Source organism: Apteryx rowi, unplaced genomic scaffold (genome assembly GCF_003343035.1).
Source record: "Apteryx rowi isolate R43461 unplaced genomic scaffold, aptRow1 scaffold_48, whole genome shotgun sequence".
Lineage (NCBI taxonomy): Eukaryota > Metazoa > Chordata > Aves > Apterygiformes > Apterygidae > Apteryx > Apteryx rowi.
Window position 1 is genome coordinate 1,718,972 of NW_020450738.1, and position 16,612 is coordinate 1,735,583.

The 16,612-nt window shown below is 37.0% G+C and overlaps 1 protein-coding gene across 1 annotated transcript in view; it reads right to left on the reverse strand.

The window, feature by feature from the left end:
* CENPE (centromere protein E) overlaps positions 1–16,454 on the reverse strand; it is a 39,342-nt gene extending 22,888 nt beyond the window's left edge. The window contains exons 1-20 of the mRNA XM_026078407.1: positions 16,399–16,454; positions 15,570–15,661; positions 14,534–14,623; positions 14,337–14,455; positions 12,614–12,733; positions 11,601–11,682; positions 11,342–11,409; positions 11,190–11,261; positions 9,619–9,670; positions 8,602–8,689; positions 8,266–8,392; positions 7,455–7,574; positions 5,876–6,034; positions 5,325–5,469; positions 3,898–3,995; positions 3,537–3,593; positions 3,289–3,456; positions 1,173–1,247; positions 785–907; positions 233–367 (exon numbers count right to left, since the gene is read on the reverse strand). Of these exons, the coding sequence (XP_025934192.1) occupies positions 233–367; positions 785–907; positions 1,173–1,247; positions 3,289–3,456; positions 3,537–3,593; positions 3,898–3,995; positions 5,325–5,469; positions 5,876–6,034; positions 7,455–7,574; positions 8,266–8,392; positions 8,602–8,689; positions 9,619–9,670; positions 11,190–11,261; positions 11,342–11,409; positions 11,601–11,682; positions 12,614–12,733; positions 14,337–14,455; positions 14,534–14,623; positions 15,570–15,661; positions 16,399–16,454 (2,046 nt within the window). The remainder of the gene's footprint in view (positions 1–232; positions 368–784; positions 908–1,172; positions 1,248–3,288; positions 3,457–3,536; positions 3,594–3,897; positions 3,996–5,324; positions 5,470–5,875; positions 6,035–7,454; positions 7,575–8,265; positions 8,393–8,601; positions 8,690–9,618; positions 9,671–11,189; positions 11,262–11,341; positions 11,410–11,600; positions 11,683–12,613; positions 12,734–14,336; positions 14,456–14,533; positions 14,624–15,569; positions 15,662–16,398) is intronic.
* Positions 16,455–16,612: the final 158 nt, after the last annotated feature.

Sequence of the window (16,612 nt, forward strand, 5' to 3'; positions counted from 1 at the left end):
AAACCAATCACCCACTCCTTTGGGACAAGCCTCTATTTTGTGTTCATTTTTCTCCTAAAGACCTTTTTTCAACGAGTCCCATAATAAAAAATATTACTCAGAGCTTAAGTCACTAGCTTGCCCCAACTCCTGTCAAATTTTGTCTTTACTGATTGCCTCCTTCACTAGTCTGGGAGCAAGCAGTCACTTAGTGCTTTTACAGCTGTAAAAGCACTATTTAATAAGTATTTACCATCTTCTCTTTCAGCTCCAGATTTTCAGTTCTGAGAAAGGCAGATTCTTTCTTTGCATCTAAGGCTATAGCTTCGCTATCAAGGAGGGATTTATTCAGCTGTTGAATTTCCTCAGTTAGTTTATCAGAATCTCTCTGAAAGAGACGAACAAGTATTAACTCCTCCCAGAAAAAAAAATATAGCCAAAATAAAGCAAATATGTTCATTATAAAAAGGCTAAATGTAAAAAACACTCAAGAAAACTTGTATGTTTACTCCATCCAAAAGGAACAGTATCAGGAAACTTTGAGAACTGGGATACAAAAGAACAGTGTTTCCCATAGCTTTACCTTGACAAAGTACTGCTGTATAGATTAAAATTTTGCAGGACAGAAGTGATAAAAAAAGTAGTTTGTGTAAAAGCTTTGCACAATAGTTTTCCTCATATCTGCCGGGGAGGGGTTAAATTTTGATTGTATAGCAAGGCTAAAGTTTAAAGTAGTCCCCCCCCCCCACCTCCCACTACCCAAACCTCAAAACAACCACCTCTTAACCTCAGAGAAGTTGTTTACCGCTGAAAAAGATGCATCCTTTTTTTCCACTCCTGCTTTCTGCAATTCTTCCACACGATTCTGTAACATCTTTATTTTGTTCTCTTTCTCTTTCAGCTGTTCCAGTTTAGATTTTATTTCTGCCTAAAAGTTTAAAAAAAAAAAGTAGAAAGATTCATGTGTCCACTTTGGTTTTACAGTTAAGAATCTAACAAAAACATGCTTTATACATGATCAGCATTGCTCAGTTCAGACACACTATCCTCTTCAGGGCTGGTAAGACTAACCAGAGCCAAATGAAATCTAGATTTTCCATAGCAGATGGAATACTCCAAGACAGACATACCAAGCATTACATTTCATATAAGTATCCAATCTTATTGCATGTAAGTCCACAAGACAAGCTCACCTCAAGTTCCTCATTGTACACTTCAGCATTTGAAACTATATTCTTTAAGTTGGTAATTTCATGCATTAGTTGTATCTGTGGAGCAATTGAAGCAAAATTGCAGAAGATGTTAGAAAGCACCCACACCAACAATTTTAGTTGCCATCACCATGAAAATAGGCAAGATCTACCTATATATTAGTTGGCAGACTATACATACGTATAAATTTAAACAGCTACAAAGCAAGCTGCTACACATTCTTTGGAATGGAGAGATGAGATACAAACCTCTGTTTCAGCTTCCCAGTAATTAGAAAAGATTCAAGTACACTTTAACTGGCAACAGCTCAAGAGGCAGGATCAATGTGGTCGAAGTAATTCAGGCAGAAATCAAAGATATGAAATGTAAAACTCTAGTCACGTTAAGCAGCTCTTTCAATGACTGTGCTGACATTTTTGATATAATCTAGTTGCTAACAAGAGTGAGAATGTGTCGAGGTGAAGTATGCAAGCTGTGAACACATTCAGTGGCACCCTCTGAAAGGATGCACAAGTGGAACACTACATAGAAAAGCACTTCTAAAATAGAAGAACCCTTTTCTTTTCGTCTTTGTCGTAAAAGCTTTACAATAAATACTCTTCTGTGAATATGTGTGGTTACACATATGTATCTGTATGATAACAGCTATAGGTGAGGAGGAAAAAAAAAAAACTGTAATTTTAAGACTACTGTCCGAAGTCATTTAGTCTCATGAGTCAGGTTAACAGAGCTTACCCTTATATATATTTGTAGTGGTTGAAGATGATGGATTTCAACCAATTTAGTGAAGTATGTAACCTGCTAGTTATGCTGTGATTAATCTGCTACATGGGTATCAACAGAATGCTTGTTTTATCAAACATCTTCAGATATATATCTGAAAGCATGAAGAGCTCAAAAGACAATTCTTGTAATAGAAACTACTTTAGAACATTTCTATACCTGTCATTAGGTACACAGAAGTTATTCAGGGACAACTGTAAGGATTTGTTAATTATTGGCTTCAAAATACGTTTGTTAACTGAATAGGAAACTAAAACAAGTAGTCTAACATAAGAAGGAACCTCTACGTAGACTCTCTAATACATAATCTATTATGATTTAGCCTGTATCTTTTTTGTGCAAGATGCATAAATCTTTGTACAGAACATGGAATAAAGAAGAGGTGACCTTGTTAAATTGTATCCCGAAACAACAAAGTGAAAGGCTTTGGCTTTACAATCTTAGTTTCATGGTGGGAAGATATTAAAGAGCCTAGAACATACAAATAGTTTGTAGCCAATACAACAACAATGGTGTAGCAGCACCATTTCTTTCTATAAAATGGTATTAGGAGAGAAATGGAATAAAATCCATCAGAGTCTCAACACCTAAAGTTATATTTTTGCCTGGATTTATTTCACAGTCTGGCCCTCAGGCAGCTAAAACCCAGTACAAGTCACGCATATTTATAAACTTAAGTTACCTTTTCCTACTTCTTGTCACCAAACACCATGTTTCAATGTTCCACAGACATTACTGGTTGTATTGTTTCACTCAGTAGTAAAGTATTTAAAAGCAGTAATGTTAAATAATGTTAAAAGTTAATGCTCACACAGCTCTGGCTTTTAGTAATTCACTGAAGCATCTTGTACAAAACACCTTGGTTTACTATCCAAGAAGCATATGAAATATGTTTTTAGTAAGTTCACTCTAACTTCAAAACAATTCCAGATTACATTTATGTATCAAAACTGAGTCACTTGCAGAAATCTATTTAGAGAGAAACCCTGATCGTATATAAATACACACACATGCACACTTTGCACATACATGTATAAACACATATACACATGTGCATGTTTATAATGTTTAAGCAGACTTCATTATGGGACTCTCCAAAATTTAAGTCTGAGTTTTTCCACTGAAAAAGTCTGGACTCAAAATCCTGGATTCATTCATAGTTGAATGCAGCTTGTAATGCCTTCTGCTTGTGAATCAACATCCAATTATATGTATACACTGAGTAAACTCCAGAAAAAAACCAAACAAAAGAAAAAACCCACTTTTGAGCATAGATAATTCTCACCTATTCGTATTTATTTCAATACACCTTACCTCATGATCTTTTTGTGTTTGTTTTTCCAGTGCTTCAAATTCATCCATTTCTATCTTTTCCTTCAGTTTTTCCTTCAATTCATTTACTTCTGATTTCAGCTGTTCATTTTCCAACACTAGGTTATTAAAGTTAGCTTGGAGGACATTCACCTCATTTATAGCAATATCCTGAAAAGGAAGAATGACAAACTTTAGAAGCGGTTATTTGAATTTCAATCTTTTCTCTAGACAATACTGAGCAGACTTACCTTTTCTAGTGCTAATGCTTCACAGAGTTGTACAGATTCTTCAAAGTCTCTATGAGTCTAGAAAAAGAAATGCTTTTAGTTAGCTGATCTACAAGATCAGGCAAATTTAACAGGTTTACATTTCTTGTTGCTTGTTTTTTAACAGTTAGTCTTGCTTAAATACCAAAGGTCAGCAGAGCATTTCCCACAAAACATCCCACAACTTCAGAGATGACTAAGAAGCTCACTTTCTAACTAGTTAGAGTAATTCTTAGGAGATGCACAAGAATATTGGTGTCTTACAAAACAGTAAGGTTGGCCTTACTGAGAAGTCTAATGTACAGGTACTGTATTGGACAATCTAATGCAATTATGAAATTACCCAATTCATGTTGGGTCCAGCAGTCCATTCTACTTCAGAAGTTTGATCAGGAACAGTTAGACACTGGTTGTCATGTTCAAAATTCTCTGAAAACATAGCTAAAAAAGGTGAGTTTAAAAATAAGTACACTGTAATGGAAAAGTTTAAAATGGACTCTTTTTTTAAAGACAATTTCATTACATTGGAAATAATCATTCAACAACACAGATTGAGCACAAGTAGGACTTGAATCTCATATGATCTTCCCTTATGAAAAGCAACAACACTGAAGTCCAGTCCCTATCTTTAGGCTGATCACCCTATCTCAAGTCACTATATAAATTAATATAAATCAATATAAATCCATAATATATGTTTAATTACAAACTAGGAAGAGGATATGTTTAAGTGTCAAGGAAAAATGCACACTGAATAAAACATTTGTTACCTCCTCCCTGCCCTCCCCCCCCCCCCCCCCAAAAACCCACAACCCCACACACTTCACAGAGGTAATATACTGTACAAAAATAGAACTCAGCAACACTACAGCCCAATTATTCTCATCTTCAGTTAGACTTCTTTTGTCCTTTGGCCTTCTGATAAGTCCTTGAATTTTTATATCTTAATCTGATCTTTCAGTTTTGACTCCTCTATTCTTGCCTAGAATTTGAGTTTCAATTACCTTCCTTCCCCCCCTTTTTTTTTTGCAGAGGTGCAGGGGGGAAGGGAACACACCACACAGACACTGGATGAATATCCTGTCAAAGAATAACTTTTGCTAGTTTTATGAAAAATGGAGGGTAGGAAGGGAGCACCAGGATGAAAGCTTATAGACCTTGCCCTTTTACCTCATGTTTCTCGTCTTTGGTTTTAACTAATTAATAGCTCATTATCTAAAAAACAAAAGTTTCCTCAAGAAGCAAGTACAGGAACATTTGATTGAATTTGCTTTTACTTATGCTGTTGGAGAACTGTCTTTTTATTCCCTTTCGGAAATTAAGTAAAGCTTGCAAAGTTATCCAATAGGAACATGCTACAGATTATTTCACCTGGGATGGCAAGACTCATGCTTCCACTTCTTAAATAAAGTGAACCTTATTTTTAGGACAAGAACTACCAGTATTATTGTGCTAAAACCACTTCACTAACCTGCCTTACAGGAGCATTATTTGTTGGCAGACAAATGCAATTTCTGTGTTGGCTAGTGGTAATGCTTTCAAGACTGACTACACGCAGTATAGTTTGAGTACTGAAGTGCCAACTCCATACTATATTGTATGTAGTTTACTACATGTTGCCAATAGTATGTAGTTTTCATATTGGGGCAAATTCATTCACTTTTTAATTTAGACTCTTACAAGAAATGGATTAATTCTCATTTTGAAGTCTTAATTTCAAAAGATATTTCGCAGAGTTTCCTTATTTTTTTTTACCCTGCAGGTACTTACAATCCTCCATGTCCGGTAATGCCGACAGAGACATTTTCATTTTTTTTGTTTCAGTTGGCTTTAGTTTTTCAAAGTCTTCAAAATAGCTCACATTCTCCTGGTTTATTTTACCAGGAGCCCAGGTAACTCTTCTTCTTCTTTTGGCCTTATAAAAGAAGTTAATGTTTACAAAAAGACATGATGAAAGATATGATATAATCAAAACACTAAATAGGGAATAGATGTTGCAGCAGACTCACTGCTGGTACTGGTATAGCATCAACTAGCTGATGCTTTGCTATTTGTTCAGAATGGAACTAAAACACAACATTTTGAAAGCAAAAGTCTTTACAGTCTATTCACTGCAAGGCATCAATGAATTGATTCCTACTCAGAGAGTATTTAAAATAACCCCTTAAAAATAAGGAAAAGTGTATGAGAATTGCCAGACCATAATAAAGATTCCTTATGTCAAACTCATTCTCCATTATCAATATAACCATACACATTGAGATCAGCTTTTGCTAAGTATTTCAGAGTTAACACACAAGATCTAGAACAGGTGCTCTTACTTTAACATTCTGCTTTGACGAAAATGAGGCAGAAGTCACCAGCATTTCAGTTAAGTTTCGTATCCTATCCTCCTGTACTTTTTGAAGAGAATTTTTTTCTTCCAACAGCTGTGCCAGTTGATCTTTTTCCATTGCATGAATTTGAGTCTTTGAAGAAACCTACCATAAAAAGACAAGGCATACTGGCATTTTTAGGAGTACAAACTACCACTGAAGAAGATACATAAACATTAATTTTTAAAACACAACCACCACACACACACAAATAAGAATATATATTCTTAAGTCTGGAAGAACCTTCTCTGAACTTTATCCTAGCAAAGAAACTGACATTTAGTCTACAAGTTACCTGTAGACTTACTATACAAGGGGTTAAGAGTATAAGTATTTATGGATATTGAACCCTTTTTAAAAATACTGCAAGCTCAAGACTTGTCTAAGGATTTCAGAAATAGCTTTCTAAGCGTAACATAGCTCAAGATGAATGCCTCACAGTGCTGAAAGCCTGAAGCTGTTAGAGAGCTATGATTCAATTGTCAAATAACTCAAGCTGCTGTAATGCATATGCTCTCTTGAAGTTTGAAGTACTGAAAATTTAATCTGTTGTAGACCAACTGCATTTCAGTAGCTAATTGTTATTTGGCAACTTAATCACAAGCTTGCAATAATTTAAAATCTGGAAATAAACTCAGAGTTTGCATGGGATATTCCAACACACTTTTCTATAATCAACATAACAAATACTTTCCTGACCATCTACTGTATCAGAAGATGGCAGGCACAGGGTCACATGCAAGTTTATACTGTAATTTAATCCACTTTAAAGAAAGAATTAGTTTTTAATTAGTTTTTCCTTAAGAAAGCTTACCCCCATTACTTCTACATAGTACTTGCAAAAAAAAAAAAAAAAAAAAAAGATTTAAGCCTTCAAAACAGTATGCCCAGAATTGTGTATTTTCTTGTGCTTCATCTTTTACAATATATTCTTTAAAAGACTTCCAAGATTGTTCCTTAACACCATATATTTTTGGAGAAAGATAAACATGAGAGACTACACTGCTGGGACTGGGGGAGGGGGAGTTCTTATTGTCCATTTTCTAGGCTTATCTTCTACTTACACTTGCCATAAGTTTTGGCACTGATCTTTCACAGTTACAACTTATCACAACTCAAGACAGACAGTGAGAGGAAAAAGCATGAATTAAGTTGGAATTGTTGAATACAATATAAGTTACTGAACGTCATTTCAATATTGCCACAAGTGAAAGGCGCGTATTTTAAGTATCCTAAGACGCATGACAACTTTCTATTTCTTAGCTGAATTCCTTCACCCGCCGGGGGAGGGGGGAATCACTTCAGTCAGTGGCTCCCATTCAGCATTAGCTTTCACACAGATACACTGATCATCCTGAGCAGTTGTTCTAAACTTAGCATCACCTTTCAACTTTTGAGACTCATGACAAATCACTTTAAACACAATTTCCTTGCCCCTCTAGACTGGACTGGTTTTGAAATAGAATGGTTCCAGATAACTATCATCACTACATACTAAAGTTTACTTTAATATATTTTGACATACTTCCTCCAGCTGCTTTTTCAAATCCAGAATTTCTTTGCGATATCTCTTCAAGAGGGCATCATCATCAAGTACTTCATTGACTTTTGGAGTATTTTTCATTCTTTTGGCTGTATTGGCAAACTGGAAGAATGATCACACACTCTCAGAGGTAAAAGTTAAAGAATAAATACATCAAAAGATTTCTCCTCTCTCATATTTCCCAGTAGAATTAAAAGGACAGTTTTAGATAAAGATCAATATTTAATGAAGGACAGATATTTATGTCTGCCTATTTTTCATATATTCTTAATTGAGGAGGAAAGTTTTCATTGCTTCATATCAACACAAAAAGTGAAGCCTAACATTTAAGCAAAGTATACTGAGTTATATTTTAATTAAATAAATAAAAGCATGAGAGCACACCAAAAGGAAGACAATCCTACCTAAAGAAAACAGCAATAGTTCCATTGAATTGCTTTCCTGTAGGAGCTGTCTAACAAACTGTAAAGACTTGTAGTCCTAACCATGTTTGGAAAAGGTAAGTGAGAGGGAAAAGGAAAAAAAAAAGGAGGAAAGGAAGTTATCTACTGTGTGCAAGGTGAGAAAAGAGGGGCACAAAGCTTTAGCTATACAGCCTAGTACAACAAGAGGTCTGGGAAGAGACATAGGGTATAAAACAAACATATTTCAAGTCCCAAGTCCACAGAGGACCTTTAGAACACTTAAATGGCTGCAGAACAAAAATCCCCTGTCCGTTTTATTGCTTTTTCCAACCTGCCTACATTAAGGCCTTAGGACAGAGTAATTCTTGAGAACAAGTGAGAAATTTTACCTGAAGAGTACTGAGTGTTTCATCAAAAGAAACAGGAGTAATTGTACAAATAATAACTGTCTTGGCATTTCCTCCCAGGGAGTTCTGCAGAATTCGAGTCAGCTTGCTGTCTCTGTAATTTATGAAACTGATGGGAAAGTGGGGAGAAGAAACAATGAAGAAAGGATTCATATTCTTGTATGCAAAATATGGTAAATAGCTTTCTTAAAGGTAACAAACTGACCTAGCAAAGGTCACCCGAAGTAGTTATTTATAAAAAAATATGGTAAAGGATTTTTAAGACAAGTAATTAATGAAGTAAGAAATTAAAACAGGAATGCTAATGCAAGTGCTTACCCAGAAGGGTCATCACAAAGTTTTTTGATTACTTGACCCAGAATGAACAAGCTTCGGTTTATATTGCAGCCTTCTTTCAATCGGAGACCTACATACGAGATTTTTTTTTTTTTTTTTGAACACAACAAAAGACATTTTCAGCCAATCATATTTTTGTGCTACATTATTCCCAGAGGCATTGTCCAAGAAAGAGTCAGGTCTTAACTGCCATGATGCACCATGATCACCAGCCACCAGTGTCAAAAGAACAGGCAAATGCATCATAGTGCATAAAGTCATCTGTTATGAATAAGCACTAATAAACTTTACTCAGTAGATAGTTGGGGTCATATGAACTTCATTTTTTTTTTTTTTTAAATATGCATATTGGATTCTGTCAAATCTTTTTGCAAATGCCTATGTTATCTATATGTCTGAAAGTACCAAATTGGCCTTAGATACAACTTACAGATTTGCTATTCCTTTAAGAGAGTATATTTTATGTTCTTCTCAGATAATTATTATTTTTTTAATCATACAGGCATTTTTGTGCAGCTTCAAGTTGTCATTGTTGACTATCAAGTTTCCTCCTGGCCAGAGGAGAGTGAATCTATGTACTTCTCACCTTTATATATAAAAAAAGGTCTGTACATGCTTCTAATGATTTCTTAACTACAGCTGAWACTATTCCATTTTATTAGTCCATTGCACGACTGTTATTGAACCTACTACTCTAGAAAGCCATATTACTACCTAGTAGTTTGCACTTTGCAACATTTTCAGCATTTCCCTAAGCAGATCCTCTTCTACCAAAGAGAAAAGATTTTTTAAAAAAATAATTACATACACTTCCCTCCAACAGTTTAGAGGCGATTATTCCACAGAAGTTTCTATTCTGGATTCTATATTACACAATTAATATGTAACCCAACAGCACATAGATCAAGTAATTTCCTCCATATCATAGAATTTCATAAGACAATTTACAGAAGTGTTCCCTAGCAAAGCCTCATTTCACATAAGATGACATTCACTCACCTTCAGATCCTGTTTGACTAGCTCTTTCACTCCCTGCCAGATCTACCAAATTCTGCAAATTCATTAAATATTTCACTGGTTAGTTTCAAGGCAATTTAGTTTTCAATTCTCTTAATGCTAAATTCTCTGTGCCAAGAATTTCAAAAGTTCCGGAATGCTTGAATTATAAAACAAACAAGAGTCACCCAAGAGCTGTGTCATTTTTGGAAGTAATCTATACCTACACAACACATCAGGAAATATTTTCAAGGTGCATAAGAATGTGGAACTCTATTAATACTATCCCAAATGGTATTTTAAACTTGCAGCACAATTCACTCTTATCCTTAATAACAAAAAAGGCAAAAATTGTTTCTCAATATGGAAATGTTAAGTTTAGCTTTCTATGGCTTGAATTTATTTCAGCTATATGTCTCCTTCCCTGCCATTGTGAGGACATTAGGAGGACAGTGTCCTTGTGAGGACAGTAGAAGGAAGGAATTAAGTATCAGGGGAAAAATTAGCTCCGAATTCCAGTAAGTCAACTAGAACTTTACAGCATCCCAGAAGGATTTTGCTTTTCTATTTCAGGAGGGTAAAATCCTCCCTTAACTCCACCAAGGAGCAGCAGAGTGGGTCCTCCTACCAGGGCCAAAGAGACTCTCTCTTATCACTAGATATTACTATGCGCAGGCAGGCAGGAGAGAAAGGTGGAAGAATAGGCATGACCAGCCATAAAAAATAAAAACAAAAGTGAAGAGTGGGCAATACTTTGCTCATCTATTACATGAGCAGAGTTTACATTCAGATCTCAGGCTTCTTCACATCAAGCCAGAACAGAAGGAGTTCTCTTCACTAGTGTGTGATTGACTTAATGCTATTACTGATACTAGAATAAGAGTGTTCATGCAGACTTCAGCAAGTTTCAATGCTTTCATATTGATTTCACTCCTCCAGTTGATTTGGATTCTTTTCTGAGCACCCAGGATACACTCCCCTGGAGATAAGTGATATATTTCCCCCCAGCCTAGGATAATTCATATACTAGTAAACTACTAAAGAGATGCTAGCTGTGATTACTTTTGGAAAATAAATCTTCTGGCCATTGCAGCTGTAGGCCACTTCTGGTAGTGACACCATCTAACAGTAAACATAGTCATTAACAGCTTAATCTGGGAACAGCTCAGAGAAGCATTAAGTTATCTGCTTTAGAAGGTTAGTTCACTTGACTTGCCAGTGGGTCAGGAACAATCATAAGAGAAACCGTGCTTAACAAAAACGCAAGAGCACCCTGACAGTAGACCCTTACTTTCTGTCAGGGCATAGCACTCCCCAGTCCAGCATGGATTGTATAAGAACTACAGCCACATCTGAATTTCCTTCAGTGGGAGAATATCCTCTAAACAACACCTCAGGAATGTCTCATACAGATGATGAGAAATATGACTTCTGGCCAAGTAGTATCTGATAGAAGTCAGCAACAAAACATATTTGTAATGTAGTTATAAAATGGCATTCTTGTTTGAAAGAAGCTGAAGTAGTAAATTCTCTGCTTAAATGCATATCCAGCAACTTTTTGAAGTACAGCTTACCAAATGAGATACCATTACTGCTCCGTCACAGTTTGCATTTGCAGGGTCACTTCTTTCTCTGCTTTCAATGATCTAGAAGAAAAGCGTGCCATGAAGTTTTTGTGATGGGCTAGAAAATAAAAAAAACCTCTCATAATGAAACACAGTTTTACCATTCTGAAGATAGTGTGAGAACGGCTGCTGTGTTCATTCATTTTTGTTTCTCCGTAATGTCGGTTCTCTGTCAAAAAGCAGTATTAGAATACTTCTGTTTACATTCTGACAAACTGGAGATAATAGACAAAAGTAGTTTTTAAAACTACCGGAAATGCATTGATTTCTGAATATAATCTCAAAGTGACAGCCATGATTTTAGAGATGACTGATTTAATGCTCTTTAAAGTATCAGCTGATATTGGCTAAATAACTTACTTTCTCCTTTTCTGATCCATTCCATAACTTGCTCTGGGGCAACTACCACCTCTTCAATCAGATCTTCTACATATGTATTCCTCTTAAAATAAGAAAGAACAACAGTAATATTTGTTTTACTGAACTCTAAAATTCACTTGAATGCCTGAAGTTAACATTACTAGAAAGTATTATTGCACACATTTATTACAGTTTACTTCCTTCTTAAAAGGAAGCAACACTACTGGAATGTCTTTTTGCAAGTATTTTCCTTTAGGAAAGTCTACATCTACATCAGAACTGTAACCTGAAGGCAACAGAATCAAGAGATCTGGAAAATTTCCCAAATATAAAACTGATAAGGGAACTATCCTTCTGGACCTTTTCTGAGGGAATCCATAACATTTACAGGGAAATACATTTTAACATCATAATCACAGAACTAGTCACCCTTCTTCTCAAGTTCCAGAAGCATTTATGAAATAGGTTGTTGAAAGAAAAACGTTCCAATTTGTATTATTAGCTACAAAACTTAATATAAAGAAATTGAAGATAGCATTAATACAATTTCTTTTTCCCTATTGATTATATACCGAATGGAATTCTAGTTTTATGGTTATGCAATGAATATAGTGGAAGAAAAGCGTATCCATTTTGTAGATGATACAAAGATGAAATGGTATTAAAGCAACTCCTTTGTACATCTGTTGAAGAGACTTCCAAAGCATTGAGCTATGGGATTAACATCATGTTTATAGAAGTTCTGTAAGCTAAACAACCGTAAGGCATTTGGTGCCAAAGTTATTACATTGTCCAAGATGATATCTTTTAAGAGCATCTCCACACAAACATGAATCAGTAATAGTAAACCCAACTTCACCGTTGGTGTCCTACTATGTTAAGTATCCTTTGGCTTTTTGAAGATTATTATTATGTATTTCAACAGGAAGAATTTTAGACTAGATGCCTCAAGGCATTTTTTTACCCCAAGCCGATGCAATAAAGCCCACCTTGGCATAGCTTATGACACTTACATTAACATCCTCACGAATTCCTAGAGGTTTCTTTTTCCTGATATCACAAAGCAGATCTGTAATGGTTTCATTGTAGATTTCCATGTAAGAAACTCTCAGCAAGAATTCCCTGTCTGGAATCTAAAGATCAAAAAAAAAAGTCCAAAAATAAGACTAAAGCCAAACATTTATTGCAAGTATTCTGAACTCAAAACTACATGCACGGATACTGTTCCACAGATTCTCCCCCATCCTCTTTGTACTTTAGCATCTACCAAGAATTAGGATATCATCACCAGAACACCTTTTTCTTCTATTTTTTCCTCTCCCTCTTGCTCTACTAGCGGTGTATCACTTTTAGTGGATTGTAAGAGTAAGGTAACTTCTCTACAAAAGTGTGACAATGGATTTCCCATTTAACTGTTCTTTCCATATCTAATTTCCTCATCCTTAGGTTCTTTTCTCTCTAGGTACCTAGTCTTCTCTTTTGCTTGCTTGGATTTACTTTGCTGCTGCTTCTGCAAAAGGACAATAGCACCACAGAAAGTTTTCTTGGCTTCAGTTGCTCTTTCTTATAGACCCCAAGGCTCTCTGCACCTCAAAGGAGCAGTGAGGTATTTCACACAACTGTTATCAATAGCCTGATATCCTCAAGGCAGGAGCAAGTGCTCTGCAGACCACATTTTGTAAATTACTGCTTTAATTCTTTAATTAATTCTAATTTTAATTAATTCTAATTTAATTAATTCTAATTTTTTAATTTAATTCTAACCTTCTCCTTGCTTCCCATAACATGGTATCATGCTGAGGGCCCAAATCCCACATTAGTTGTATAGAAGTATTTCCCAATTAAAAAAAAAAAAAGAAAAAAAGAAAAAAGACATTATATAGATCTGGTAATCTGATGATATGCTACGTAATATAAAAAACAGCTGGATCTCTTGTATGTCTGCACAGAAGACAGCTATTCTAAAGCAGCACAAAAGATGGATAAACTGAAGGTACTTCTTTTCCTTTTCTAGGAAGAACCAACAAGTTTGCACATTTCAGGGCCAGGGTTAATCATAGCTATTTCTACTAGACTGAATATCAATAAAACATAGCAGCACTTTGTGTTCTTCACCCACTCTCCCCAGCATCCTCAAATCACAGGCTACTATTCCATTCCCCAGCAAATAGGACTCCAGTGTCCTATGTTCAGGTGGTAAAGCTCCAAGGACTCTTTTCCAGCACAACTGGGGCCCACATTATACCTACATCTGTGCACGGTAGGAACCATTAGCAGCGAACGATCAGACTGATTCTTTTGAAAGCCTAGAGTAAGTTTAGTTTCATACTCTTCCCACTTTAAAAAAACCCTGTCTTTTAAATATAGTTAATTTCTTTAAAGGTAAGTTTTAAATAACAATACAGAACACAAAGCTCTATTACTTTACCTACCACACATTAAGTGAGCATCTATTTACGCTTATAATCAAAGTTAAGTATATAGGCAAAAGGTTTTTAAACAAAAAAACCTGAGGTTTATATTGATCTGACTTAGACTGTTAGAGCCCCATTATCATAGTTACTACTGACATCTCTGCAAGGCTAGCAAAGCAACTGCAGCATATCCTCACATATCCTCACATATAGTTTGTTTCTGTAGAATGGAATTTATGAAGGAAACTAGTTTTTCCTCTGATATTTGTAAACATTGGTAACACTTTCAGTCACTTCAAATCAATTTAATGGAATTACTCACCTCACAAATAATTTTGAAAACATGTTGAATTGCCTTAGGGATAATGCCCACAGAATCATCATTTCCCATCATTGTATATGTCTTCCCTGAGGCAGTCTGTCCATAAGCAAAAATTGTGCCTGGAAAGATGATTAAACATTACTGATGATTTATGAGATACACTACAAAAAGGATTTAAAAACAGTTTTGAAGCTTACCATTGTATCCCTGCACTGCTGATTGTATAATTGGAACAGCTACACCTTCATACAACTGTTGAGTGTTGTCACTTGAGTGAAAGACACGATCTCAAGAAAAAGTAAAGCATGCAAGTCAGTTTTATGGACAGTCAAAAATAAGCTGTCATCTTACTAAGTACTGGTGACTTCAAATCCAATATAATAAAAATCAGATCTTTTGCAGGATTATTCAAACATAAAATGTTTTTGTGATACTACTAAGCAGTACTCTCCCCCACCCCCCCAAAAGTTAAAACCCAAACCAAAAGAAGTATGACAAACAGACAACAGACTAGTTAAACCCCTAAGAATATGATCTAAGCAGTTAAATGGTCATTCCATGTAGTCCTAAAAATTGCTATGGCAAATTTATCTTTTAGGATTGCAAGCCAGAAAATACAGGCTACTTGTTAAATCCCTAGCTTAAGACCTGTGTTTATTGGATCTATTGTGGGTTTTTTTGTTTTTTTTTTTTTTTGGGGGGGGGGGACAACTTTATGATAGCTCCATTTATAGTAACAAGTAGAGTGGATCAGTAGGAAGGAACCCATAGAGTGGAATTGTTATGATGATCTAACATCTGCTCTAAGCACTTATCAGTTCTGGGAGACAAGGGCCATCGAACCCCACCCCCAATGCTCTGGGCAAGCCCTGGTCTGGCGCATTTGTAGCTAAAAATGTATTAGCACACCTCAAAGAGCATCTCCCAAGTTTACTTTCATGTAAAAGTGAGCTGAACTCAGGTGCTCCGAGACCATTCTACACTGTGGACCAGAACACAGAAAGCAAGGACAATCAGGAGATAGACTTCAAAAGCACACTCCTGATTCAAACTAAAACATTTAATCCTGTCTGTCGAGTGGCACTCCTTAAAAATTATTAAGTTGGAAAAAAAAAAGACATAAAGATGTTGTAAATGCTAAATTAATTGTTGTCAGCATATATTCACATAGCACAGTGATGAAGGTCCCTGCAAGCACTAAAAGAAAAAAACCAAACAAACTCACATTCTTACCATAACTGAAGACTTTTGTACCATTCACTTCTGCAATAGTATTATTTTCACTTTTCCAATAGAGTGACAATTTATCTTCTAGAGCATTTTCTCTAAAAGGAGAGAAATTTGTTCTCTTAATCTTATCAGACAACTACTACCATTACTCCATTTATTTTATACACTTATATTTTCTTTTTTAGAAAAGAAACTTTGCCTCATATTAACTAAGGATATTCAGCTTATTAATAAAGGCACCGATACAGGCTGCAGTGTCTGCCTCTTTAGCCCATTCAGCCAAGGACAGGGAAATCAAAAGTGAGGATGCACCAGGTTTGAGACCAACCTTCTTATTCAAGGACCGAAAAAACAAAACGCACATAACTGACCAGAACTCAGAGCTAATACTCATCATTTCTCAGGCTAAGGAAAAAAAGAAAAAGAGAAAGAAAAAAACCAAAACCCAACTACTAGCCAGGAAGAGCGTCCAGCCCCAAAGGTAGTTCGAAGGAGCCCAGAGCAGCGTGCTCCGGGCTGCCTGCCCGCCCCAGGACAGGGACTGCGCCGCTGTAACGCGGGGTCCCTCTTTGCCGCCAGCATCTTCCTTCCCCTCCCTGCGGGCCTCGCAGCCCTGCCCGTTCCGGCTCTCTCCTCCCTCGCTCCCCGGGGGCGGAGGCCGCCGTTACCCCCAGCCTCCCCCCTCGCAGGGCGGCAGCGGCGCTCCCGGAGGCCCGGCTGAAGGCGGAGGGGCACGGCAGCATCCGGGGAAGCCGAGGAGCCCCGAGGCCGGCCGCCCCGGCCGCCACAACAGCCTCCCCGCCCGCCCCGCGGGCTCGGGCGGAGGCCTCACCTGGCGATGAGCGGCCGCACGCGCACGCAGACCGTTACGGCTCCCTCGTCCGCCATCCCCGCGGCCGCTGGACACGCGCCGCCGCCTGCCACAGTGAAGCCGCCCGCACCCCGGCCAGCAGCACGACGCACCGGCCCAACCGCCACCACAGTTTGAACTTCTCCCGAGGCCGCTTCCTATTGGCCCGCGCGGGGGAGACGCCGCTGCGGAGCGT